The 27007-nt window shown below is 41.5% G+C and overlaps 1 protein-coding gene across 4 annotated transcripts in view; it reads right to left on the bottom strand.

Annotated features, from left to right (window-relative positions):
• Positions 1 to 19564, bottom strand: part of DACH1 (dachshund family transcription factor 1) — a 375540-nt gene extending 355976 nt beyond the window's left edge. For all 4 annotated transcript variants that reach the window (XM_040540578.1, XM_040540569.1, XM_040540595.1 and 1 more), the window contains exon 1: positions 17054 to 19564. In XM_040540578.1, coding sequence (XP_040396512.1) covers positions 17054 to 17781 — 728 coding nt within the window. In that variant the 5' untranslated portion in view covers positions 17782 to 19564. The remainder of the gene's footprint in view (positions 1 to 17053) is intronic.
• Between the last annotated feature and the right edge of the window lie 7443 nt (positions 19565 to 27007).

The raw sequence follows: 27007 nt of genomic DNA, 5'->3' as shown, positions 1-27007 counted from the left end.
CAGATGGGCAGAGCACTGCTGACATCACACCCCCTGGAACGCAGTGCTGCAAACAGAGCCTGTGCTGGGGCTATTAAAAGCACAAACCGTTTATCTCTGGGCTGGGGACTACTCTGGGTGAGTAGTTACATTTGGTACCAAAGTGTTCTCAGGCTTGTCTCAAATCAGAGTGGCTATGTGGGTTTAGCAATTCCCAGCAGTCTTTTGTAGGTGTTTGAAACCAGTCTATAGTTAGCTGAGCTATTCATTTGCATAGCAAGGGTGCCAATGACTTACTACATCAAACATTCCTGGGAGGTGCCTGGCCAATAGCAATGGCTAAAACCAGTGCTCTAATCAGTGTTGAAATCATTGATAGTGCTGTCTATCTACACTATGACAGACAAAAGCTGAAATGTATTAAACATAGCAATCCATCATCCTGCAGATGGGAAGCAGGAGCCAGCAGAGTTCAGACAGAGTGACTCCTGCTGCTAACAATGGCTGAAGTACTGACAGTTCAGTACTCCTCCTTCCTACTCACCAGACTTTTCTCCCAGCTTCATAAGAGCAATAAATGAACAAACAGCTCACTGAAGAAGAAGGATTTAAACACTGTAGACTTCTGGATAGCTATTATTCTAACTCAGAATGCCCATAAAGTAGCTTAATGAGACATCAGTTCTCTTCTTAAAAAAAAAAAAAAAAAAATGTTAGGTGCATAAATCTCATCTGAATATATGAGACGCTTACAAGTTATATATCTAGCACCAGCAGCTGGAGACAAGTGAAAAACAACAGTTGCTCCAAATGAAGAAGTAATTTGTGTGGAATACATCATTATTTTAACATCAAGAATACAAAGTTTTAAAGTGGAGAGGAATGACTAGCAGATTTTTACAGAAAAATAAATTCTGAACAAAGTAATGCTATTTATGAAAGTTGATTTTTCTCTCCTGACTTATTTCTTGTAGGACACATGAGTCACACAATATAGCCAAAGGAAAAAACTGCAACTGCTAACACCACATTAGTAAAGTATAAAAGGGAAAGACACTTTTCTTAGCATTTCAGCCTTGTCATTTCCAATTTTCTGCTCTTTGGACATGCTTGTATTCAAATTCTGGAACATCTATTCAGCATATCAATCCTAATTAGACAATCTGGGTCTGGAAAGGATGAGAGCTGGGTCATTTGCATAATTTAATCATAAATACTCAGTGATACATATTTCCAAATGCATTTGTACAATTATCTTTTCATCCTTGGGGCAATGGTATTAATATGATTAGGCAATATTTCTGGAAAAAAACAGACAAGTATGCACTCTTTTTAACTGCAGCTTAGGGCGATATGAAAAATTAATTAATTTCTGAAGAAAATCAATTTCTGTACGTGACCACATTAGACATTGCTAAACCAAGACACTGAATTCTTTCTCAATCAGAACATTATATCATTCTTTTCCAAATTCTGATCGTTATGTGAATGTTTCGATAATAAAATTATTAGATTATTTAAATTATCTTAATACATAGGCATGGTAAAAAAAAAAAAAATCATGTCACTCTGACACTGTGTCTTAAAAACGTATTGTTTGACCAGTCAATAGGAAACCTTAGTGTTTAGTCTGAACTCATCTTATGTGATCTTTTATTAATGCACATTAAACCGATTGAATTCAAGGACAGCAGGAAATAATTCAGCTCTGAAAACCAGAGCAGAAAGAAATAGGACCACATTAACCTAAAGTACTTTAAAATTAATACAAGGTTGCTTCCTTGTTTGTTTTGCTACAAAGAATTAGATAAGGTGTTCCTTCAACAGAAGCACACTCATTACAAAAATGTTGTAACATATGTGGGATACAGCCAAGCACCCAGGTGGCTAATCTCATTTTTAGAAGAAAGATATTGCTTTGTATGTTAATCGGTGGAAAAAAAAAATACGTTTATGATTTTATATGTACCATCTTTATTTCTTCTCAATCAACAGAAAAACTAGAAATTACTGCATGCAAATGTTCAATATTCATTTAATTTGCATGAAGGTGCTTGAACAATTTTTTTTATTCTAACAAGCTCATTTTTCATGCGTTTTGTCTTTCATCCTAATCTAGCATCTGTCATTCCTTTTTGAAGTTATTATCGGCCCAATTCCCTCTTGGACATGGTTGCTGGGTGACCGGTATCTTAGCACCCACTTTGACAGGAACAGATGTGAATCTGATCAAGAGATTTCCCATGAGTACCTGAAATCACAAACAACTTTCGTGAAAAACAAACAGCCTCGCTGTCATCGTCCCTCTCTCACCCTCCTTCCTTTCCCTTCCCCCACTCCCCCCCCTCCAAAAAAAGAAAAAAAAAAAAAAAAGAGTACAAGGAAGTTGGGGAACAGTTGTTCAGTGTCATTAAAATATATTATGATTTTGCAGGTGCATTGCCTAAATGTGTTCTTAGCTATTTCAACATTCAAATAGAAACTCTTGGGTTTAAGTTATAATAACTATCCTTTGAATATTTTGAAAGATGATTGTTCATTTCGAAGGTCACAGTCTTCTAAACATTCCCATGTTTGACTTGTTTTAGTCACCTGAATGCTCTCATTTAAATTAGAGAGATTATTCATGTCAGTAAATTTCACATGCATCCAAGCATCCGCAAGTTGTTTTATATATCCGTAACTTACATTTTGGTTATAAACAATGCTCTTTGATCACTCCCACACTTGGCTGCTGGTATCTATGAAACTCCTCCTGCATATGAAAAATCTGCTAGGTATGCCATGTGGGTGCCAATACTGACAATGTTTAAGGACATGCATAATTTTTATCTAAATTGTCTAACTGAGATGCTATAGTCAACAGGACTCCTTACAGAAACCAAAGTTTTCTTCCTGGTTGCAGGATTAAGACTTTTATGAGCAACCCAATTTCATAACTACATTCATTACTGTGCATGTGATAAGTAAAAATACAAAGAAGCATGGTAATTTCTCTATATTCCTCTGAAGTAAACTCAGAAATATACAAGACACAAGTGAGAACTCCCAAATATGACTAAATTTCTCAAACAACTATGTCTCACAAACTATTTCTTTGCTGAGGCGAGGCACAGTCGATGCCTGGTATTTGCATGCTAGTGTTCAGTGGAGAAATAATGAGCAAAACTCAGTCGTGTTCTTATAGTAACTTTTTATCTACATATCTTTATCTCTACTTCTTTTATCTACAATAGAAAAGAGGAGTTAAAAGGAGATGGAGGTAATCCGTTCTTTCAGGTATATAATAAAAACACAAATACCTAATTGCAAACTAGCATCTCTGCTGCAACAATCTCAGTCCCACATCAAACACCAAAGCAAAGCACATTTCTTCTGCTTGCTTTCCCAGACACTACTCTAAACACAGTCTCACTGAGCAAAGAGAAAAGAAACACTTGTAATTCAAAGAGTGAAGATTTGATCATACACATGTAGATTTATAAGGCTGTGTAATAGTAACAATGGGCAAATTTGCTTTAATATGCTGTCAAACAGCCTTTTACTTTTGTCTCTTCACTTTGTTACTCTTCAGCATGTTCTTTGCCCTATAGCCTCAGGGACCTTGTCCCTATTGCTGCTGTTGGGGTTAGCAACTCTGCTTCCTAGGCCAAGAATCCTCTGTATTTTAAAGTTTTCACAATGCCTAATAAAATGGAACTTCCAAGAAGAATCGTACATTTTATCTTCAATTTCTTCAAAATCAAGATTGCTGTGTGAGGAGAAGATGGAGAGGAAGGAGAAAGGGATTGTTTGGATTTCAGAATCCACAGATCTGAATTTTTTCCTTCATTTTGAGTTGTTGTTTTATGATTCAACAGATAATAAAGGATTTTTTCCTCTCTAATTTAGATGCAAAGAAATTTTAAGACAAACATTTCAATCACAGTGAAGCATTCATTGCTACTATAGTTGATCTTAAAGATTTCCCTTATTTACCATGGAAATCAGAAAGCCTTTAATGCAGATGAAAAACTTTATTTGTAAGTCAAAAGCCTTAGCCTAGTCTGATCTAAATTTAGTTTAGATACAGTATAATTAATGTGTCTTTTACATAGCTTATGAACAACAGAACTACAAAAGAATAACCAAGTTAAGTACTGAAGAAAAATACTTAACCTCTAGAATGCAATCGAACCCCTATCTTCTATTAAAAATCATTTAGAAATATAACCATCTCTATGTCTTTGAAAAAAAAAAATAATAATAATCCCCCTCTACCCACTCTGGATATCAGCATTAAGCTGCTGATAGTCAAACTTGTTGATGACATCAACAAAAACTGAGTCACTGAAAGCAAAAGGCTGACTTAGAGAAAGATTAAAAAAAAAAAAAAAAAAAAAAAAAGAGCTTATGGATCAATATGAGCACTTCTTTGAGGTGAACTAGAAAAGGACATTATGTACACATTTATAATAAATACATAATGGTGATAAGTAATTACCATTTAGAAGACCTGCCCTTCACTCCGCCAGTCAAGTGAAGCAAAGGATGTGAATAACAGTCATATGATGCCTCATGAAACAGTCTGGATACCCAGACCAGCAAAGTAATGAATAGCTTAATACAAATTGTTCCGGAAAATTCACCAGTGAGAAAAGCAAACAAATCTAGTAAACAAATATCATCTTATTTGATGTGATATACTCCTATTCCCATTTCTCCTCTTCCGATCCTTTTTGCTAAAGCCAGAAATGACTAAAAACTCAGGATTAGGTGAAAGTGGGAGCAGCATTTCCAACCAAAAGGCTATTCTGCCATATCTACATTGAAAGATAGAAAGTATAGAGTTAGGGATCATCAGCTGAACTGTTTAGTCGATCTAAAGTGTTAAGATGGTATATAAAGAAAAAAAGCAATCTATACTAGATGAATAGTATCCAAATCTGTCACTCATTCACTAGAAATAGGTAGACTTATGCAGGCACTTAATGCCAATTTCAGCACTGAAAGTGTCTTTCAAGAATGGGGAAGATTGCCTGAGAATAGGAAATAGTTTCCATGAGAATGTGGAAGTGGAGCCTGGAAGGTTTGTAGAGCCTCTGTGGGACAGTAATTGCCGAGGCAAACTTTAGCTGAACAGAGCACTCAGTTTGTTAAATAAATCAAAATGCAAGTTAATTCTAATTTTGATGTAACTGTATAAGTATATAGTTCAAGCATACATTTTCAGAAGTATTAAGGATCCTTTCCCCGCCCTTAGGGGCTCACTGTTTCAGCTCAGTCTGTGTACTCAAAACTGGTGCTACACTGGCAGGTACACTCAGACACCTTAAACACTGTATCAGCTCACAGAGTGGGGTAAGCACTCACCCAGCTAGAGTATCTAGACTTCTAGCTCACACCAAAGTACTGAAAGGCCATGGTAACACCTACTTGTTACCTTGACTGATTCATAGAGGAGGCCTGAACACAGAGTTTTCATATCTGAAATGTTCAATTTGACTGAGGGTTGTTTTGACCAAGGGGCAGTTTGGAGGAAGTTGTCTTCTTGTAAATCATCTCATTGGGTAAGCGTTTTTGAACCTTGAGCCACCTTGTCCCAAGTCCCAGATGAGCAGCTCAATCATCCAGCTGCAGAGTCAATCTCTTATCTATAGACCATACAACACATACTGACTATAGCCACTGGGACTTTGTTTGCAATTCACATGCAGGAAAACAAAGCTTAAGTTACTAAAGCCAGCAGAGAGCTCACTGTTTGAGAAATTAGCCCGCATTGAACAAAGTCTACAATTCAAACTTTTTGCAGCTTAATTATATTGAGAAACTATTAGACATTTTAAAGAATTAGAACACTGAACTCTTAAATATTCAGCACATGACCCATACCTCATGTAAAGTAAGTTTCTAAAAATGTCCTTAGAAAAATTTAGTAGAAAAGTGGGTGTAGGGAAGAACTCAAATGTGACCCATAAGGCCCCAGTATTTAGAAATGAATTGGGATCAGTTCATTTCTTTCCCATGGGGTAACTTGTATAAATGTAATTCTATGGTTTCATAAAACCAGGTCAAGTTTCTGTCCCTTGAGGTCGTTTGGCAATTTGAAGCATGGCAGCACTTTTTCCTGGCTACAAGTTCAAATCTGCATGCATTCTGGTATTGTGAGAGGAAACGATTAGTTGAGCTGGAAAGATATATTCAACCCGATTACAGCACACCTTCCATAAAGAAAAACACTTGCATGGGTGAAACAAGATTCCACAAAACAATATTTACAACTAGTTGGTTCTTTTCATTTAAGCTGATGAAAATGCTTGCTTTTTTCATCTCTAAAAATAAATATCTTTCTTTCAGCAACTGGCACACCAAGTAAAAGAACAGGCAAACTTATCACATAATTGTGCCATCAGTTTTAACTGACAACTTCTTTCTTCTTCAATGTCTCAATGTTTTACACATGTAGTCATACTTCGGAATATTTGTGAATACATGGATGTTTCACAAAGCATTTCATAATGATTATTTTATTACCTCTCACGATATAACTGTATTATTCTAATTTCACTAATAAAATATGCAAAATAAGATGCCACAAGACAAGATCACCTAAGGGGTCACTTGGAAAGACGAAATGTGTACTTGGCAGACCAACAACAGCAAAGCCTCAGCAGCAGAACTAAATGCTAGGGAGATTCCACTCCTTCAGTAACAACCTCAGATCACTGTGTTTAATATTACGTCCCATGCAATGTGTACTAGAGTCCAAACCTCTCTGCAATGAGGCCGGAATGATACTGGGTTGATTTTGACCATGCAGCTGAGCAACACAAATCACCCTGTAAGGGACTATGGTCATTCCAGCTCTATTAAGACTTCCCCAGCCTATGTAAAAGGGTCTCTTGGTCAGCTCCACATCTTCTAAATGTGTGCCTGTAAGTCCACACACACACCAAAGGACAGTAGACACAAAGGACTGCCCCACCTCAGCCCACAGACAGACTGACCTCCACAGGAACCTCCCCCACAGGGACAGACACTGGGGAAGCTTTTAACTACAGATGCGAGAGGAAGGGTAGCAGACAAGAAATTCAGGGTCTTTAAGCAAATGGCTCTCCCAGCATGTGTAAATCTGAGATCTACATAGCATGGTGCTGGGCTTCTACTGAAGACAAATTCCACCCTTTCCTCCACTCCAGTGAGACGATGCTACAGAAGGTCTGAAAGGAAAAATCTGTGAAAAGTTATTAATTCTCAGCCACATCCCACCTGTTGGACCTTGAGGTGGCATCAAGCCAATCCAAAAGCTGTGGCTATACCCAAACATCTCTACTAAACACCTCACCGATGACCCGTATAGGATATCTTATGACTCCTTTAAATAACAATTTGATACATGCTCCTGAAACAGCTACGTGATGTTAAATTAGTATTTCTAAAACATTTTCCTCATAGTTTATCAAAAATGTTCTTTTTACATAGCTAGACTTTAAATTGTAAATTATTGTAATAGGAGCTTCATTTTCTACTACTATCTTTGTTTTCAACATCATATTTTAGTATCAATGTAATTTTGAAGAGAATCGGTAGAATCATAAACCATCTATAATAGATGGTAGCATAAGAAAAAATAATTTATTAATATTCTATGTTTTTATTCTAATCAGACCTATTAAGAGCTATGATGGGAAAGGGCGAGGGGCGAGGGCGAAGGAGAGGGCGAGGGGGAGGGCAGGGCGGGGCAGGGCAGGGCAGGACAGGACAGGGAAAAGGGCAGGGCAGGGAAGGGCAGGGAAAAGGGAAGGGCAGGGAAAAGAGAAGAGAAAGGAGAGGAGAGGAGAGGAGAGGAGAGGAGAGGAGAGGAGAGGAGAGGAGAGGAGAGGAGAGGAGAGGAGAGGAGAGGAGAGGAGAGGAGAGGAGAGGAGAGGAGAGGAGAGGAGAGGAGAGGAGAGAACTAGTCCTTTGAATTAGAACAATATACATATAAATTTGCAGCAGTGTCATGGTAGTATCAATCTTGAGTGGCAAATACAGATGCAGAGAAATAATAAAGTCCTACACATCATGAGCAAAAGTAAAGTCCTACATATAATCTAAACTGTAGCAAGTGTTCTAACAAGAGGAAAAATAAATAAATAGATAAATAAATAAAAGGGAGTGAGAACACATGACTATTCATTTGTATCTGTCTACTATATGCTTAATTCCACTTGTACTCACCCACCCCATCTTTTTGTTGTTGTTTTACGCAGAAATTTAAGGAAACCAAAAGCAACTGGAAAATGGTTTAATTTCCTTCCCACTAAACTATCAGTGACTATAAGAACTAAAACCTTAAAAGTGACAGCCACAGGCACACATCTCTAACTGCCCATCCCCTTAAAACGAGATAGGCTTTTTCTGTTCTACAAAAATGAATACAAAAATCCCAGCAGGGGTTATAAAACCATGATTCTGATACTTATACTGATACAAATTCTGATATTCATACCAAGACATCAGCCTGATTTCTTAAAATTATTTAATACAAAAGAATGCAATACTCATAAAAAATGTTTAAAAATGCAAAATGAATCTTCATTTTACTATTCTATGCAACAAGTGTAATTTAGAGGACACTAAATCTAAAGCATTTTTAATGCTTTCAAACTGTCTGTGCAAATATAAGACAGTATATAGTAAGAGAACTTTCTACCAAATATATGAATTGATTTATTCACAGAAAAACTTCCAAATATATTAACATTTGCTTGCTTTAAAAGATATATGTAGTCCATAGAAAGCAACAGAACTATCCACATTCTTAAAGGTAGACATATGTTTTAAAACCACAGCATTTTTCTTTTAACGTAAATAGGTAATTCCTACAGGTGACCTTCTCCAATATAGAAAGTTTTTTTTACAGCAGACCAGGAGACTGGAATCATTGTGTACTTCATAAAGACAGAAAACACTAGTACAAATATATATATATATAATAAACATTAAGTTTATATTTTGACTACATTTAAAAAAAAAAAAAAAAGTATAAATAAAAAAAAAAAAGTTTTAGTAATGTTTTTTAAAGAACACTAAAACTATTAATAAACCCTGCCTAGGTTTATCAGATATAAATGTAATCCATTGTTAATACATCTCTTTAAAATACAGTACCTATAATCTGAGAACTCTTTTTTTTTTTTTTTTTTGACCTATAAGTAAAAATCATGATCTAGTTCCACTATTAAAAAAATAAACCTAAGTCATTAGTAAGTATAAGAACAACATGAAATCAAGGTTACAAAAGATGTAATTAAATACTAATCAAATATATATTGCCTGTTCCCTTTATAGTTTACTTTTCACTGTTAATTTCTTTTTGATCCCTTACAATTCTTTTATGTTAGATGAAAAATCAAAGCATTTCCCAAAAGTAAAAGATTTTAAAAATAATTTCTATCATACAGCAATTTGTATATACAAGCATATTCTGAGACATGTTCTGAACCACAGCTTTTCTGGCCAAATCTAAAACGCCTATTACATGTTCTCAGTACAACATTATTAACAAGTGCTCTAACATGAACATTATTCAGTTATGAACTTGAATCATGACGTTGTAATGCAATAAATATATGCCTGTCAATTATGCTCAAATTTTTGCAACAGCCCCATTTACTCCTTCCTTGCCCTTTCTCCCCAGCCCCATTCAACTCCACTATGTATCTCTATTATTTTAAGTTGTCAGCAAGGTAGTCTATTGGCATACCTATGTACGGCCCTCAGTTAGTCATACATTTTAAGTAACACATTAAAGAAAAAAAATATGTCTAATAGTTAAAGATATTTTTCCCAGTATTTTTAGTATTACCTAAAATCATAATAACTAAATAAGTGAATAAGAAAACTAGCTTGAAAGCCTAGCTTGAATCCAAGCTTATTATAGATCGAAAGGAACGTAGCAGAATTTACACATTTGGCTGCTTTAGAGAATAATTCTATAAAGTCTAAGGATGCATAAAATTTTTTGATTATAACATGCTCTTATCTTAACGTAAAAGGAGATCTAGCTAATGTGACATGGTGAACCAGGAAATTTTCATTACACCTGTTTCTGATCTATAGATAATTTTAGACTTTCAAAAGACATGAAATCTCACTGTTTGATATTTATAACAATATATATATGTATATTTCTTTTTTCATACTTAAATACTTTTCTTCTTCATAAGGAAGATTAAAATTATACAGGATGCAATGAAAATATCTACTGTAAATTAGTTTTGCAATCAACAGGGTACCCTTAAAAGGAAAAATGAACAGAAAGTTACGTAGGTATTGCTCACATGGGTAACAATAAAAACTTTAGCCAGCTTTATTAAATCAAAATCATAAACATTAAGAATATTAAAAAACAATTTGTGACTGTTTTAGAAAGTTTCTATTTTGTTCTTAATGAATTGCTCAGATACACGCGATTTACAGTATCTCTCCATTCGATTCTGCAAATGGTATTGTATATATTCACACACCTGCTGCAGAAAGATGTTGACTGTAAATGTAATTATCACAAAACATCATTTAAAGCAACATGAATTGAAATACAGTTTGTGATCCATTTCCTCAATCACAACACTTGCAGGCACTTTCATTAGTTTTGGTGAGTATATCCTGAACTGTCACTCAGAGTCCTTTTAGTCCGAAGAGACCAGAGGAAATTCACAGGAGAGAATATAAGTATACAATATTTACAGAGTTATCCCTCCCCAATGCAATTTTGCAGCTCATCACTATCTGTGGTTTAGAGTAAAAAATTTGAAATGCTCAAAACTGATCCTTACTCTCATGAAATTCAGTGTCAGCATTTTTACACTTTATGCTGTGGAAAACACACTACTACTCTTTTTCTTTTTGTTCCATTAAAAAAAAAAAAAAAAAAAAAAAAAAAAGTAGTGTTTTAAAACATGGTATCACAGAATTCAGTTAATAATAATAATAATAATAAAAACATATTTAATAGATTACACTTCAATATTTTGCACTGCTTAAGAAATGAAACATCAGCAGTTGTTACAAGATGCCCCCAGCTGAGCACTGTACCAGATAAATAAGCAGAACATAGTGAGTTAAGGGTAAAGTTAGTTCTTGAAGCAAACTGGATATTATCACTTCAAGTCACAGACATACCTTGATTTTAAATATAAAGATTTTGGTTTATGCTTCAGGATATTTGAAAATAATTTAAGTGATAATGGAAAAAAGAAAAATTCTTCCTTAATGCACACTGGAGAAATTATCTATATATGAATTAACTCTCTGGATCGTAATAGCTTTTTGCAGATGACTCTTCAGCTCTACCATTTAAATACATATTTAAGCAACTAAAAATTTACTGTCATTTCATATTATGTCAGTCCACATTATGGCGCTGTTACAGTATGCACATTTAAAGATTATTGAAAAAATTACTGTTCATGTGCAGTACATAATTTGCAAAAGGTTAATAACTATTTTAAAACAACGAATGGCATTAACTTGTAATGCAAAGCAGATGCCCCAAATGTTATTTTTAAAACAAAACATATTTAACTTATAAAAGAACAAAAGGGATCTAAATCTAGTCCTGTTTCTTAAAAACAGACAGACGTTGCAGTTGTTTTGGACCCTTGGTTTGCTGGCTCATAAAATTTTGAGAAAAGTCAGTAGTTTCTGACTACTAACTCACTGTACTATCCTGCAGCCAGAGATGCATTTTTACAGCTGAACTCGTAAAGCTCTTTCATGAAGTGGTGATACTACACAGGCTGAAAGAGATTTACCTGTACCAGACCAGCAGAGATTGCAGTAATAATTTAATATATCTATGATGTAGTCCAAAAGGAAAATATTCAAATTCAATATAGTGTATGAGAATTGTGTGCTTCACATGCAATTCGCTTCAGATGATGAATCACAGTGATGGGCAAAACCAGCCGCACGGAATAATCTAGCAGCAGGAGAAAACAGAAGAAATCCTAAAAGGCAGTCAAACAAGCATTACCATTTGCAACAAGCATCCAGAATACACTCCAGATTGCAAAATCTTAGGCACGCAAGGAGTAAATGACATTATTTCGGGCCGTGCTGATCAACTGCTGAGAAGCAGCAGCTCCAGAGGCCGGCTGCGGGTGCGGGTGCTGCCAACAGGGGGCATTTTCCGCGGGTGCGCCCGTCCGCGCCCCTGCCGCCGGCGAGGGCTGGTGCTGAGCGCAAGGGAAGGCTCGGCGAGTTCAACAAACAAGCATCACAAGTTGCACTGGTAACATTTTCACCAGCACTCTTCCCTTCAGCAGACATCAGGAGAGTGAAAAACAAGCGCCCCGGACAGGCTGAAGAGCCCCACTCATTACGTGTGCAGCCCCAAAAAGGGAGCAGAGGCCTAAAAGTGAACTTAGTATTCGGGCAGAGGTAGAGAGAGCTTGTAGAAATAGAAAACTCATTTGCTGGCAGGTATATTTCACTGTGCTTTCATACAGTCCGTTCTCTTAAGTAACACTGATGCAAAATTGACAACAAAACTGTGCACTTGTATATAAACTATAGTATAAGATTTCTTTAAAAAAATCACTATCAATAGCTATAAGACAAAGGAGGAGTTAATCAAATTAAATACTTCACAATAAATAAATAAATAAATAAAATAAAAAAAGAAAGAAAAGAAAAAGAAAGGTGAATCAACCAGGAAGAAATTTCTCTGTGCCCATCACCACCAGCTCTTCCCAGCCCTGCACACGAACAGCACACGTAGCATTGCACAATGGACTGCGAACATTCACTGGGGAGAAATGTTCCCTTCCTCAAGTATCAGATACTGGGCTTATGCCAGCAACTAAGTATCAGATTAAAGGGATAAATAGTCTGTTCTGTTGTAGCAATTATGCTCCAAAGATCTCAGCTTCTAATTTATAATATTTACCAATAAATAAATGCCATGAGATGGGTATTAAAGTTCTGTTATTGCAAGCGGCTGGAGTCTTTTAGGGGTTTTTAAGCCTGAAGAAGCCACCTCCAAAGCTTTTACTCCTTCTTTATAGTTACTAGAATTTATCCTCTGGCCTTCCAGAAGTCTTCTTTGCTTGTAAAACCTACCATATTTCTGCTGATTATATTTTACTAATCTGTGGCAAGGGAGGTCATCAATATAAACCACAGATAGGATATATTTGAAATTATTTGCAGCTGCACTTGCTGACCTGTTTAAAACATCTATGATCTGTACCAGCCTATCTGGGTGAGATACTCCTTTAATTAATACAAACAGGAGAAAAACTACGCGAGTGTGCAGTATTCAGTAAACAAGCACATGCCAGGTCCACATAATTTGAGAGAAGCAGAATCTAGCAAAGAGAGACTGTGTAACTGCAGTCAGTGTAAACCAGGCTTTGGAGAGAACTGTTTTATCTCCAGCATCTTTCCCCTCTGCACTCAAAGTCAATTGGGCTGTTCTCCAAAATTTGTAAACAGCTTTCAAACAGTGCAAATAATTCTCTGTTTTAAGTATGAATGCCAATGAACTCATTCAAATCATCTTCAAATGTCAGCAAAGATTAACATATCCTGGCCACAGGAGGGAGATCAGAAGAAGGCACACCTTTAGTTTTTAATGGGCACGATCCAAAGCCAGTCTAAGTCTATGGGAAAACTCCAGGAAGGGACCAGCATGGAAAAATTCCACAACAAGTACTCGACACACAAGAGACCAGAACAATCTGGGATCAATAGCTTCCAGGTCATTAATCCTACACAGGTGACATCCAGTGAACAGTTCGCTACTCTGTTTCACGTACACATTCAAGAAACCTGACTCGATTGGGGTCTAATAGCTTTAAATATTTTTCATGTTTTGCCTTTGCATTTCTCCTATTTGTTTGGCATGTGGCTTTCTAGCATCCCATTAATGTCAAACCATTTAATCATAATGTAGGCTAAATGCACAGTTTGCTATTTCCTGGATTTCTGTTTGGTGACCAATGCTTTTTTATGGGGAAAATAAAAGCAAAGGTCAGTATGACCAGAAAAGAAAAGTCATCTTCCATAACGGAAGACTATTTTTCCAGTGAACTGATACAGAAGCCTAATTTAGAAAGAGGTCCTTTAGTATCATGTTATTATTAGTAGTATCACAAATAAACACAGAAACCAATTCACTTTACAGACCTCCACATTAAGCATTCAATAGAAAATCCCTTGGTGTTTTATTGATTTTTGTTTTATTGATTTTTTAAAATAGCAATATCACAGTTAAAATGCATCATTTTGGTGAAACACATCTAAAACTTTTCTATCTCGAAATAAGTTATTACAAATTATTTCCACAGCAACTGGCAACTAACGATTCAATCCATTTAAAGAACAAAGTAATGGCTTTATTTGGATGCCTTTTTTGATTAAATAACGTATTAACCTTGATGAAGCTTTCTAAAAAGGGATTAGTGTATTCAAGTGCATCAGCTGATTATGAGACAAATATAACAGTGATAAGTTGCTGGTTCAAAATTTTTGAATCTGATGAGTATAACAATTTAGCCGCTAGGATGGAGTTGGCTCTTACAGCTCCCATCTCAACAGCAAGTGTTCACCCAGGACACAAAAAGACATCACCCAGATAGTGTATGCAGTAACTGAGAGTCTGGAAAGGTCACGTAAACCACTAAACCAAGTAGACGAAAATATCCTACATAAGTACTGTACAGTCAGATATAATTAAAAATAATTAAATTGTGAGGAAAGAATCAGAATGAAATGTATCAGAGGGGAACCCCTGAAAGTAAATACAGTTTTATGTTCCAATGGTATCATCCATTTTGACCAAAACTCACTGACCCACTTTGCTTTATTTGTCTATACTGTAATAATACATTTTGCATACCTATTGTAAATCCTTTCCATTAAGTTATTTGCTTAATGGATGCATAAATACACCTACTACAATTACGTTTTTTAAGGGTCAAACCCTATCCACTTCTCAACACACTGCTGTAATTTCTACTGTGCTGGATGATAACACAGCAGACCTCAGAAACAGTTGAAACACGGCCGATTTTGTACTCTTGACATGATCAACCCGTGTTACAACCAGGCTGCCAAACCCTTTCATAACCCTGCCAAGTCCAGGAACTGGTGTCCCTGTATTCCACCCTGCCCCACTCTCCCCTCCCCCCCCCCCCCAAAAAAAAAAAAAAAAAAGTCGATCTATTTTTTAATTTTATGTGTTGAAATTACATCTCACATGATATGAGCATGGCAAACTAGAACTGGTGTCACTTTGTTTTAAGGACCAAATCTTGAACTCTTGCAGAGGTGTTACAAGTTAGATGCCACACGGAGGCATCTGTTAAGATCCATGTTGCTTCCACATGAAACAATGCAGGGTTACCGATGCAGTTACATTTATGTCAGAGCTTGGAAGTTACTCCAGGATGTTTTGTCCTGCTGCCCCGAAAACCAGAAACCTGAGCCATCAGTCTAGCAACAGAGTAAGTGCTTTGCTCTGCCTGGCTCAATGCTAAGAAGTCCCAGCTACCCTCAGTCGGGGGGGAAGAAGGGAATATCCCACCCGGCCATCAGCAAAGGGAACGAGCACGGAATCACACGGGGTTAATTCTCCACGTGCTGGCTGTTGCTGCACCTTGAAATCCGACGATGAGAAAGAGAAACGAGCCGAGTCTGCCTGTTTGCGCATACTGAAAGTAGCATAGAGACTTTGTCTGCATACTCCTCACTGGAGAGCCCTCCCTGCTGTGTAAAGTTCCCAGCACCCCTAAACCGGAGCCACCCCCCAGCCCCCGGCGAACTGGGGGCTCAGCTCTCCGGGTCACAACACTTCTGCGACCCCTTTTCCTGATCGAGCCGCCCCAAACCCTGTAATCTACAGATGGCGAGACACCAGCCCCACTCTTTAGCCCCCGCTTGCAAAGCAGGCAGCTCTCGCAGCAGGAATTTCCTCTTTCGCCAGCTCCTTCTCCCCGGCCGTTGTCGAGTTTGGGGCTTCTCTCATCCTCCTCCTCTTCTTCCTCCTCCTCCTCCCCCCGACCCGCGGGGTGCGAGGGCCGGGCAGCGCGGCGGCGTGCGCGTAACCTGCGCGCCCCCCCGCCCGCCTCACGCTGCGCGGTGCCACGACTCAGCCTGCCCAAATCCCCCCCAGAAAACCTCCTGCTTCCCCCCGCCGCCCCCATCTCCGGCCGGCTCCGGAGCGCCGGGCGCTGCTCGCACCTGCTCCGGGGTACCTGAGCCCCCCGGGGGGGGGCAGCCCGACCACCAAAAAAACTAAAAAAGCGCCTCCTCGGCGCCTTCCCGCCCTCTCCCCTCCTCTCCCTCCCCTCTCGCCATGTGGCAACTGCCCCCTAGCCCTATGCAAAAGTGCACGTGCCCTTTGGGATGCGTGACAGCGGCTGATGGCCGAGTGGCCTCCTTTCCCCCCCCCGCCCCCCTCTCTCGATAGGGCCCTCCGCCCGGGAAGTGCCCCGGAAGGCAACGATTGACGTGAAACCCAAGATCGCCCCCTCCACACACACACACGACCCCAAACCCAGGACCGCTCCCCGCCCACCCCCGTGCGCCCTTCAGGCCGTCTTCTCCCAGGGCTGTGCATTTTAAAGGGCTGAACTTGAGGAGGGGGCGCGTCAGAAAACACTTTGGGGGGCCATGCTGCCGCCTCCCCCGCACGGCCCGGCGGCCCCTCCGCCCCCCCGCGTGAACTGCGCGGTGCGCTGCGCAGTCCCCGGCCGCCCCGGCGGGGGGGGGGGGCAGAGGATGTGGGGAGGTGAAGGGGACAATGACAGGGCGACAGTTGCACGGCACGAAGTGAAGGGGGCAGAAACACCCTTTTCTCCTCTCTCCCCGTCCCACCAAGAAGCAACGCGGCCGGGTGCGGAGCAGGCTGGTGGGGTGCCAGGGCTGGGGGGAATGGGGGAAAAAAGGGGGGGGCGACGGCATGGGGCCGCAGGACGCCCACCCCCCCCGCCCCCCCCGGAGTGAGCGGTGGCGTGGGGGTGGGACGGGGGCGGCGGCTGGAGGGGGGGGATAATGGGTCGGGGGGGGGGTGTCTCGGGGTGTGCGTGTGCCTTGCGGCGGTTACCTGGCGTTGGTGCAGTCGTTGTAGAGGGTCTCGAAATCCTTCCTGGAGATGAGTTTGCAGCGGTTGACCCCGGGCTGGATGGCCCCCAGCCCCCGCAGGATGCGGACCTGCTCCACGTTGCAGACCACGGGCGTGATCTCCAGCCGCTTCAGCTTGGTGTAGACCGTGTGCAAGCCCCCCACCAAGTGCTTCAGGAAGAGGTCGAAAGCCTGGGGCAGGCAGATGAGCTCGCAGCCCTCCACGGTGAAGGAGGCCACTTTGGCCCCCCTCAGATCCACCATCTTGCACTCGTTATTTTGGGGGGTGTTCTCCACCGGGGACGGGGTCGAGTACACGGGCTTGCCGGGCAGGCTGCTGGCCACGCTGGCCGCGCTGGCATTGGGAGCGGAGGTGCTGCTGCCGCTGCTGCTGCTGCTGCCGCTGCTGCTGCCGGTGCTGCCGCTGCCGGTGCCCAGGCTGGGGCTGCCGCCGCCGCCGCCGTTACCGCCGCCGGTGGTGGTGGTGGTGGAGGTGACTGTGGCCGCCGCCGCTGCGATGGGCTCCGGCCGGAATAGGTTTGTCCCCGAAGCGGCCGGCGGGGGAGCGATGGACGGAGACGGAGAGGAGGTGGCCGCCGCCGCCGCCGAGGAGGAGGTGGTGGTGGTGGTGGTGCAGGCGGCAGAAGTTGAGACCGGAGGCTGAGGGGGGACCAGCTGGGTCGGAGGGATCAAAGCAGCCGGTACGGCCATGGTCACATATACGGCGGAGGGGGGCAGGGGGAGGGGGGAAAGTTCCCACACACACACGCAGGGGAAAGGAGAAAAAATTAAAAAAATATATAAAAAAAAAAAAAGGAGAGGAGAGGAGAAGGGAGGAGGGGGGAGAAGAAGGGGGGAATAACCCCGGATCAGGTGCTGCGGCGAGCGAGAGAGCAGGGGGCAGAGTGAGAGAGAGAAACGCACAAAGTGTCCCGCAAGTGGGGACGGAGGAGGAGGAGGAGGAGAAGTCCGCTCCGGGCGGCGGGGCTGGGGCCGAGGGGAGGGGGGAGGGCAGTTTCTTTTTGTGGTCCTTGCTCTAGCACCACGTTAAAGACGAAGGTGAATAGGAGGAGGTTTGAAGGACTTCGGTTCTCTCTGGCAAGTACATTGATCAAAGATTGAGAGGGGAATGACAGAGAGAAAATGAGCTGGGAAGTGCAAGCTGCCGCCGCCGCTCGCCGCTCGCTCGCTCTCTGGACGAGTTGTTGTTGTCACACGGTGCGGAGGGGAGGAGCTCCGGCAACTTGAAATACCCTTTGAAGCAGCAAAAGGCTCACTCACTAGTATTAACCCAAATTATCCAACCAGGAACCTGGAGCAGGGAAAAAGAGGGAGAGGGAGAGAAGTCCCTCTTCCTCCCCTCCCCCCCCCCCCCCCCCCCCCCCTTCAGGAACCGTTAGATTACATGTTTCATATTTCACCCCACCAGAGACGAGATGTAATTTTCCCAGCCCTTTCCAGCAGTGGCTTGTCAACACACTTTGTTGGGGAACGCCGGAGTCTCCGGCTTCCCCCGAAGCCGTCGGGAGCGGGGCGCTGTCCGCACACCTTGCGGCCGCTCCGGCGGGGTCCGGGGGCAGCGGCGGACCAAAGCGGGAGGCTCCGGACGGGTTTGTCGTTGTCACTCTTGTCGTCCTCCCGAGCCCACAGCAGCTGAGGGTCCGGCGGCAGCAGCGCCTTTGTTGCGCGGGGGGAAGGCGGCAGCGGGGCGCGCAGTCCCCGCGCAAAAAAAAAAAAGCGCAGCGCGGCGACATCTAGGGGGGGACATGGGGGACCGAGTCTGGCGACCGCATCCGCCGCGGGGAGTTGGGGGGGCTGGCGGAGAGCGTGGCCGGAGCGACGCCGGAGTCACTTTGGAGCGAGGCGCGGCGCGCAACAGGTGGCCGCGCAGTGCCGCGCAGCGGCGGCGCTGCCTGCGCCAGGTAGCGCGGAAAATGAGCTGCTGCGCTTGCCCACACATGCGCAGTCCCTCAGCCCGGCCCTGAGGCCCCGCGGTCTCAGAGCTCCCTGCCCGCCTCCAAAGTTTGGGATGGAGTTTTTAAGGGGAATCGGGGCACTTTGGGCGGCCCGCCTGCGTGCCGGGCTAGGCTCGGTCGGGAGAGACCAGAGCTCTGCGCCGATTCCTCTCGAGGGCACTTCACGCTCTGAAGGGGCGAAGGAATGTTCATTCATACAGTTGGGCATGTGCGAAAATAACGTGGGTAAAATTTTTCCAGTTTCAAAAGGATGAGCTGTGTGCTTAATTAATGGTGGTGCATGTATCTGCCCATAGCTCCATGGCTTTTTTTTTTTTTCTTAATGTGTATTATTATTATGTGAGATATGACTCATGGGATGACACATCTACTGAGTGGATAATCTCAGCTGTAGTAATTCTGTGGAGGGGAATTTCCATGCTATCAGATGTAAAACATTCTCATATGTCTTCTTGCTAGTAGTACTTCAACTTCAATGGAAAGCCGTTTGTGTTTTAATACCACAGAGGATGTCATTTGATCATGAAATTTTAGCTATCCTACACTAAAACCTTTTAAATTGGCAAATAAATCCAAGAACATACAAAGTAGCTTTCATTTTGAAATCTCATGTACACACAATAGTGCAGAACACTTCTTCAACACTTTTTCAGATGTTTCTCAGAACATTTTTCAGAGGAGTTTATACAACTTCAGTGGCAGGATCTAGTGTTGACATAAAACTTGGAATACCCTGAAAACCATAAAATGCTCTGTTTTCAGTTGTAGCAAACCAGCTCGGTTCATGTCTTCTTTGCCTCTACTGTCCTTTTGCATCTCACCTTCTCTTACATGTTGTGAAGACATAAAACAAATCCTTGAGAAGATCAGGACAGAGCCAGACACACGTGATATTGGCACTTCAACATCTGAGTGAACTCTTAATCGGAAAACCTATCATTTCATTTATTGTCTACCTTCTCTACAACGTGATGCACACCAGCCCTTATTTTCTTCTCATTGTGTGTCCTCATGGACATACATCCATCATGGTTCAACACAATATAAAGAAAATGTAGTTTGAAAGGGTTTACTACCACAGATTTGGGTTAACCACCTTTCGAGTGAAACAATGCGATTAGAAACCTAGGGAAATAAGAGATTTATGAAAGGGTTCCAGACTCCTCGAAGCTTCTTGCTTGTTAAATATTTCTAACGATTACGCGAGTGACTGGATTTATTTAAAATCACATATACACTCACACACACACGTAACACACCAACAAATCCTGAGGTGGCTCTTTGTAAACTTTTTTTTTTTTTTTTAGATTGCATTTCTATTACTTGCTGATCCTTTCATGTAATTGTATTGTTGGATTGTTGGGTGTTTTCGTTTTTGTCCCTATGTTGATATCAGCAAAACTCAAATTACTGTAACTGATATTTGAAAATTCTCCCTGTGTCAAGTGAAGACATGGTGCTGAAATCAATAAGACTGTTTAAAATTCAAAGACCTGCAAATCGTTCTGTTTGTCCTTTGATAGGGCCTGAGCTGATTAAAATGCGACCAAGAAAGCTTAATTGCTGCACTAATTAAGAAGTCTTTAATTTCTTTCCTGGAATATTGTTTGAAGCAGGGCTTCTGTTCTGCTCATATAACTGTCCAGGGCAGGTATTTGCTCTGTTTCTCTGTCTCTCTCTCTTTTTTCTTTTGACAATTTCCTTATAATAAAATGTACGTTAAAGCAGTAAGATGTATTGACAGTGATTGTAATTTATTACTCAAAAAAAAAAAAAAAAAAAAAAAAAACCTGATACGGGGTTCACTATTGTATTAAATTACTAGTTTTGAGGGCAGCTGTAAAGAGTAAAATGCAATTAGGAAATGCATTTTAGCTGTTGCGTTTTAAGGAATCTGAGTAACCGACTGACAGGAGATAGGACAGTACATCAGTTCCCTCCCCTTTCTTCAGTTATAATTGATAATTAAAGATCTAAATTCATTCAGAGGAAAAAGAAAAAAAAAAAAGATAAATACTTGTCTTTTGAACGTGTGAGAAGGAATGGACCGGGGGGGAGGGATGAATACAGAAGACAGGCACCTGATGAGAATGAATTGTGTATTGCCATGTCAAGTTCATTTGAAATATTTTTTTTCTTTATTTCTTTTGAATTTATTTCCCTGAGAAATACATTTCTCTCTTGTATCTTTTCTTATCCTCATCCAGTGACCTACTTTGTTCACCGATTTCTGAAGAGAAGAAACTAAATGATTTCACAAAGCTTTCTGTGTGATCAGTAGAGTAATATTTTAGGTTTAATCATGCTGCATTATAATTCTGGCAAATGCCTGCCAAGCATAAGACTCTAAGAAAGGAGCAAGCACAGGCAAAGAGAAGGTAAGTTCTGTTTTACTGTTAATCCCTAGGGTCTTAAGCAGTAGTTCTCCTCTGAGGAGCTACCTGTTATTTTGAGGGAAGATTGAGAAAGATGGAGGGACCTCATACCGAATCCCCCCTGCATCGTTCAGGAAAATAAAACCATAGAAATGCGAGCCTGTGAACTGGGATCCCTTTTTTGCCCTTCCACCAAGATATTTATTAAACATTGAAAACACGGTGAATACAGTTGAGATTGATGTTAAGTGTTGTACCAGTAATAAGAAACTGGATACTGCAGTGCTGTTTTTCTAATTGTTGCATTATAGTCAAATTAGCACAGACCTTGTCCAATACAAATACAAACTGGATTCCTTTCAGGGACAGGACAAGTAGATAACATGCTTAATAGATACAAAGGGAGATTTACCATTCCAAGCACGACGTCACGCTAATTATGTTTACTCTAATTGAAAGCAAGGTTTTGGGGAATCTGAAATTACTCATAGGATATTTTTAATAACTGAATAATAATAAAGTGCAGCAAACGTTGATCACAAACCTTTTGGTCTTTCAAAATCTATTGGAAAATTAAATGGAAAGTGGAGTTTGGTACAAACAATGCCCAGGGCAAAAAACAACTAACACTAGATTTTCCAGTCCAGCCATAACACAAATCAATTTGAGCACACTTCTATGGCCAGACTGCCAGATTGTTATGACTGCTAATTCACTCAATCAAACAGTGCATTAGCACACCCTGCACAAACAGCTTTAACAATAGCATACACTTCTGAACAGTCCACCATATATCATAAAAAGTCTAGAATGCGTGGCGAGATTGCTTTCCCATTCTGTTTACTGCAGTTTGTATTTTCGTATTGTGCATTCTTAACCAAAAAAAAAATAAATAATTAAAACTTTAAAAAGTTTTCAAAAAAAGAGAAACTGGGAGCAAACTGCCACCTGGGCTAATTGTTTAATATGCATATCTCGGCTAGAAAGTTGAAAGCAGCGACTGCACATCCCCAGCACGGGACTGGGAGAGGAATCGGTCGGGGCTTGGCAGCTTGCTACCCCCTGGCTAACCCAATCGCTTTAGCGCCAGAGCATCTTTTGCCGGCTTTGCTCCCGCGAGGCATCTCACTGGCTCCGGCGATGTTCACCGCCTGCGTCAGAGGGCAGGCTTTGGCCCCAGAGGGTATCCTTCCATTCTCCCCTTTCTTCCTCACGAGAAATGAGTGTTATCTCCGGTGATGCTAGCTGATGCTCTGACCAAGGACGCGCTGTACTGAGAGAGGCAATAACCGACGGCTTGGGAACCTCCTCAGCCCGTCCCTCCCTCCTCCCCTGCGCCCGACACGTACAGAACATACCCCAAAAAGCGCACACGCGCATATATGCAAATTGCAAATACCAAACGCCAATTAAGCTTCTTGTTTATTTACAAAGTATTGTTATTATTTTTTTTCTTAAGTCTCTCTTCTGACTCCAGAGAATACGTTTCAAAGTCAGCAGCTCAAATAACCCTCGTGTGGATATGAGCCTCTCGGTCACATTGCAGTTACCAGAGCCAAATGGTGAAGCGGGTCAGGTTCCCTTCTCGGGCTGGCTGGGAACGAATGGAGCAGGTGACTGGGCACTGCCTGCTTACATTCACATTGCAACTGGCAGCCAATGGAGAAAGCTGCAGGAGCGACAAGGAAATTATAACCAACTTCCCTGCATGAATTAAATTAAGACTGGAATAGACGGAGAGCCCTCTGTAATGTTTGAGTTATACTCGTGCTCTCATTAGAGGTCCTCAGTCCAACGTGTTAATTTACCTACCAACAGGTAGGAAAAGGCGCTCAGAGCAATAATTATGAAGTACAAAGCCCCTGCCATTAAACTGTTGTAGTTGGGACAGAATCCGAAATGCCCTTTCCTATGTCCTCCCCCTTCCAGGATTATTTCACCCAGCCACTCCATCCCCAGTCCCCAACCCACCCTAATCGAAAGAAAGACGCTGGAGCATCGGCCCGGTATTTAAACATTCCGGGGTTTCCGCTGTGTGCCACCATCGCGGCCGGTACCAGGGAGGCGCTTTTCCTGCCCGGTGCCCTGCCCAGCACCCCCGCGCCCACTTGCCCCCGCCGCAGGGCTCAGCACCACCGGATCGGGCCCCCGCGCTCGGCGGGGCGGAGGGCGGCGGCTCGCAGGGCTCGCCGAGCCTCCGGCAGCAGCTCTCACGCTAATTGTTTCCCTTAATAACAATAATAATAATACATGCACACCGGGCTCTTTTTTTTATATAAGCGAGCTGGCAGCCAGAGAAACGCAGCCTCTTCCTCCCCAAGTCACCCAAGCGAATGAAAAACACTGGGGGTGGGGGTTACCTTTTTTATTTATATATATATATATATATTTAAAAAAAAAAAAAAAAAAGCAGCCAGGCATTTCCAATTGTTCTTTGGTGGGGTGGGGGAAAGAAGGACCTTTAAAGATCTGAGCCCTTGCTTGAAAAGTTTCAGCCCAGAGCGGAATTTTATAGCGAGTTATAAACTCTTGGTAAGAGGGGGATGTTATAAATGGAAGTGCTGACACAACCTTAAGTATAGCGTGTAAACGGCTATGCTATAATATCCATTAAGCAGAAAGAAAAATAAGATGGCTGATCAATAATTTATACAAAGAGTACCAACTGCAGGCATAATAACTGTAATGTTTGCAAAGCAATCTCTCTCTCTCCAGGCTTAACAGTAAACTAGCGGGGCTGTTAATTTCCAACTCCTACAGATAAGAATACAAACAAATTACTTAAACTTGTATTTTGCTCGATATTTTGCATGCCGCGGTAGGATAAAATAAAATTTAATTACAATGCAACTTAGATGGGCTGAGGAGCACCCCCCCCCCCCTCCTGCCCGCTCGCCTGCTGCTCTGCGAGGACCTTCTTTTGCAAAACTCGAACAGGTTGCTTGGACGGCTTTGTAAGTGGGTCGGCTTTGGGTCACTCTCGTTCTTCGGCAGAGTTATTCATACATGGAAACAAAATGAAGCCATTTAACTTCAAAGAAAGTTGCAATGGTTTCCAGTGCCACGAGCTGAAACACAATACCCCCACCGGAACGATAAGAATCAGCTGTCAGAGGACAATGCACTCACGACTTGCATGGAGAAGGCTACTGGGGAAAAAGCTGCTTTAGGGAAAACAGGGCATCTTCCAATATCCTAAGCGGAGAGTGGGCGAGCAACTGTTGTGTTCATTTGCATGGGAGCGTTATCTGCCGTTTCCGTCTACTGTATTTAGATAACAAAGTGGAGGAACAAAGTCTGAAAGTTGCTAAGTAGGCTCGGGTAATGTGCCGAGTTGTTGCTTTTATTATTATTATTATTATTATTATTATTATTATTATTACACGTTTCTTGCAACAGTACTAAAGAGATCCTGTCCATGTTAAATAACAGCAGAGAAACGTGTCAGTTGAGAAAAAAAAAAAAAAAAAAGCCAAGTGCGGCCCCCCCACTTCCAACCCAGCCTAGACAAAACAAAGTTATGTTGCCAAGCATGCCAAAAGAAACTCAGCTTTAATGTGGCACGTACAGCTCTTTCGACAGCTGTGTTTCCTGTGGACTGTACGGATGTTTTGTGTGGCACCTGATTTCCGAGCCCTGAGCGGTAATGCAGGGTGGTGCTTTGCGATGTCCCGCATTAATAAAAAAGAAAAAAAATCAACTGTAATTTGCTTGCTTGCCTGGTGCCTGCCTGTCCAGTGACCTGTCCCAGCTCAGCTCCAGTAAAGCAAAGAAACATAAAAAGCAACTGCCTGTAGATTGCACACTCAGACGGAGCCTTTTATATATGTTGCCCCCCCTTCCCTCCAATGCTCGGGTGGATGCAATGTGGAATAGCGTTGCTTAGAGAAACTTAAACTTAACAAAATTCGCAGCGCCCACTAGCGCCCTTGTGCGCCAGGGAGCCGAGCTGCGCGGCGAGCGCTCCGCTCCCTACAGGGCAAAACGTCCCCAGGGAAAACGCGGGCACAACGGGCATAGCACAAAGGAATGTGATTCGGACCAAAAATAGGCTTAAGCTAGTCCTTGATTAAGTAGGATTTGTTTTCTCACTTTGTAACTGTAAGCTTAGAAAAAAAAAAATGGAAAAAGCATTATTTGCCATTTTTTTGTTTCCCTCATCTTCTTCCCTTCTCACTAACTGCCCTCAGTTTGAGGAGGTGTGGGAGAAGGGAGCAAGTGTTTCACAGACAGCACCTTGACACTGTCATTGTGAAAGCAATTGGAGGGGCTTCCCAGCTGTAAAGACTTGATGGGAAACATGGGAAACACAAACATTGTAAGATACCTTTAGTGAGTTTTGCATATCCACCTGACATCCAAAACTAGAGAAATTCTGCAAGATGTAAGATGTTTCAGTTAGGCCTTTTTTTTTTTCCCCCTCAAATATTATTTATTTTTCATGTCTGTAAAATGGACAGCATTTACTTTTTTTTTTTTTTTTTGGGGGGGGGGGGGTTGGGTGTGGAACTGTCTGTTCTCCTTGCTTCAGACATGAGAATGGACTATGTAAGAAAGGCAGCACACAGCCCTCTTGTCTGGGTGGAAGATACTGAGTAGATAAGTTCAAGACACACTTTCATAGTGGCATTGAATGTCTCATTTGTTGTTTGCTGCTTATTGTTTGTTGTGGGCTATTATTACTCAATAATGTTTCCAGCCAGAGCCAAGCAATTACAATAGCATCCAGAGTAATATAATTTCCCAGGCAGCATTCCCAAAATGGTAAAAGGTAAATATTTTGCACCTTTGTATTGTAACCCACATACGGGGTCACGAGTAGGTGCCATCTTCTTTCATCTTCTGTCTTTGAAAGCTTTCAGAAAAGAGTTGGTTCACATTGTACGAACTTCTTCAGATACTACAATGTCTTCAGAAATTGGTTAGCCAAGAAGGAAAGCTCCAGATACATTCTAGAATAACTTGGGCTCAATGTACAAAAACATCTGGTGGATGACAAAAAGAGGGCCAGGATTAACCCATGTCTCCTCTCTTTCTCTCTCTTCATCTGACAGTTACATCTTTTCCTCTTTATTGCAGCTATGCATTTGTGCATAAATAATAATAATAATAATAATAATAATAATAATGCACCAAAATACATGCTCAAATATTTCTTTGTTCCAAAAATTTGCCATACAGAACCACAAAAAATGGAAGTCACTGCATATCAAAGTGCTTGGAAATATCTTGCAGGAGGTCCTGAGGTCTCTATTTTCACATTTTTTGGGGAAAAAAAAAAAAAAAAAAAAGTATTTATTTTAAAACAGGAAAATAGTTGGCACAGATATGTATTTTTTGTAACAAAAAGTTTGTATATTTTTATGATAGGCATAATAAGGATAGTATGGCCAAAATAAGTTCCCTGAAAGTATATGCTGCTGATTTTATGGATAATGGAAAAAAAATAGTTTTCTTATGACTATTTGTTTAAATTTATAAATAACATAAATTCACCATTGGTTGTTCCTCCTCAGTGCTCAGTGATTTATATGCAATTGGATTTTATTGTTATCAATACTGGACTTCAAGCTTATGTATTTGAGT

Source organism: Cygnus olor, chromosome 1, assembly GCF_009769625.2.
Source record: "Cygnus olor isolate bCygOlo1 chromosome 1, bCygOlo1.pri.v2, whole genome shotgun sequence".
NCBI classification, from domain to species: Eukaryota; Metazoa; Chordata; class Aves; order Anseriformes; family Anatidae; genus Cygnus; species Cygnus olor.
The sequence above is the reverse complement of the archived record's forward strand: the minus strand, read 5'-3'. Positions and strand labels throughout refer to the sequence as shown.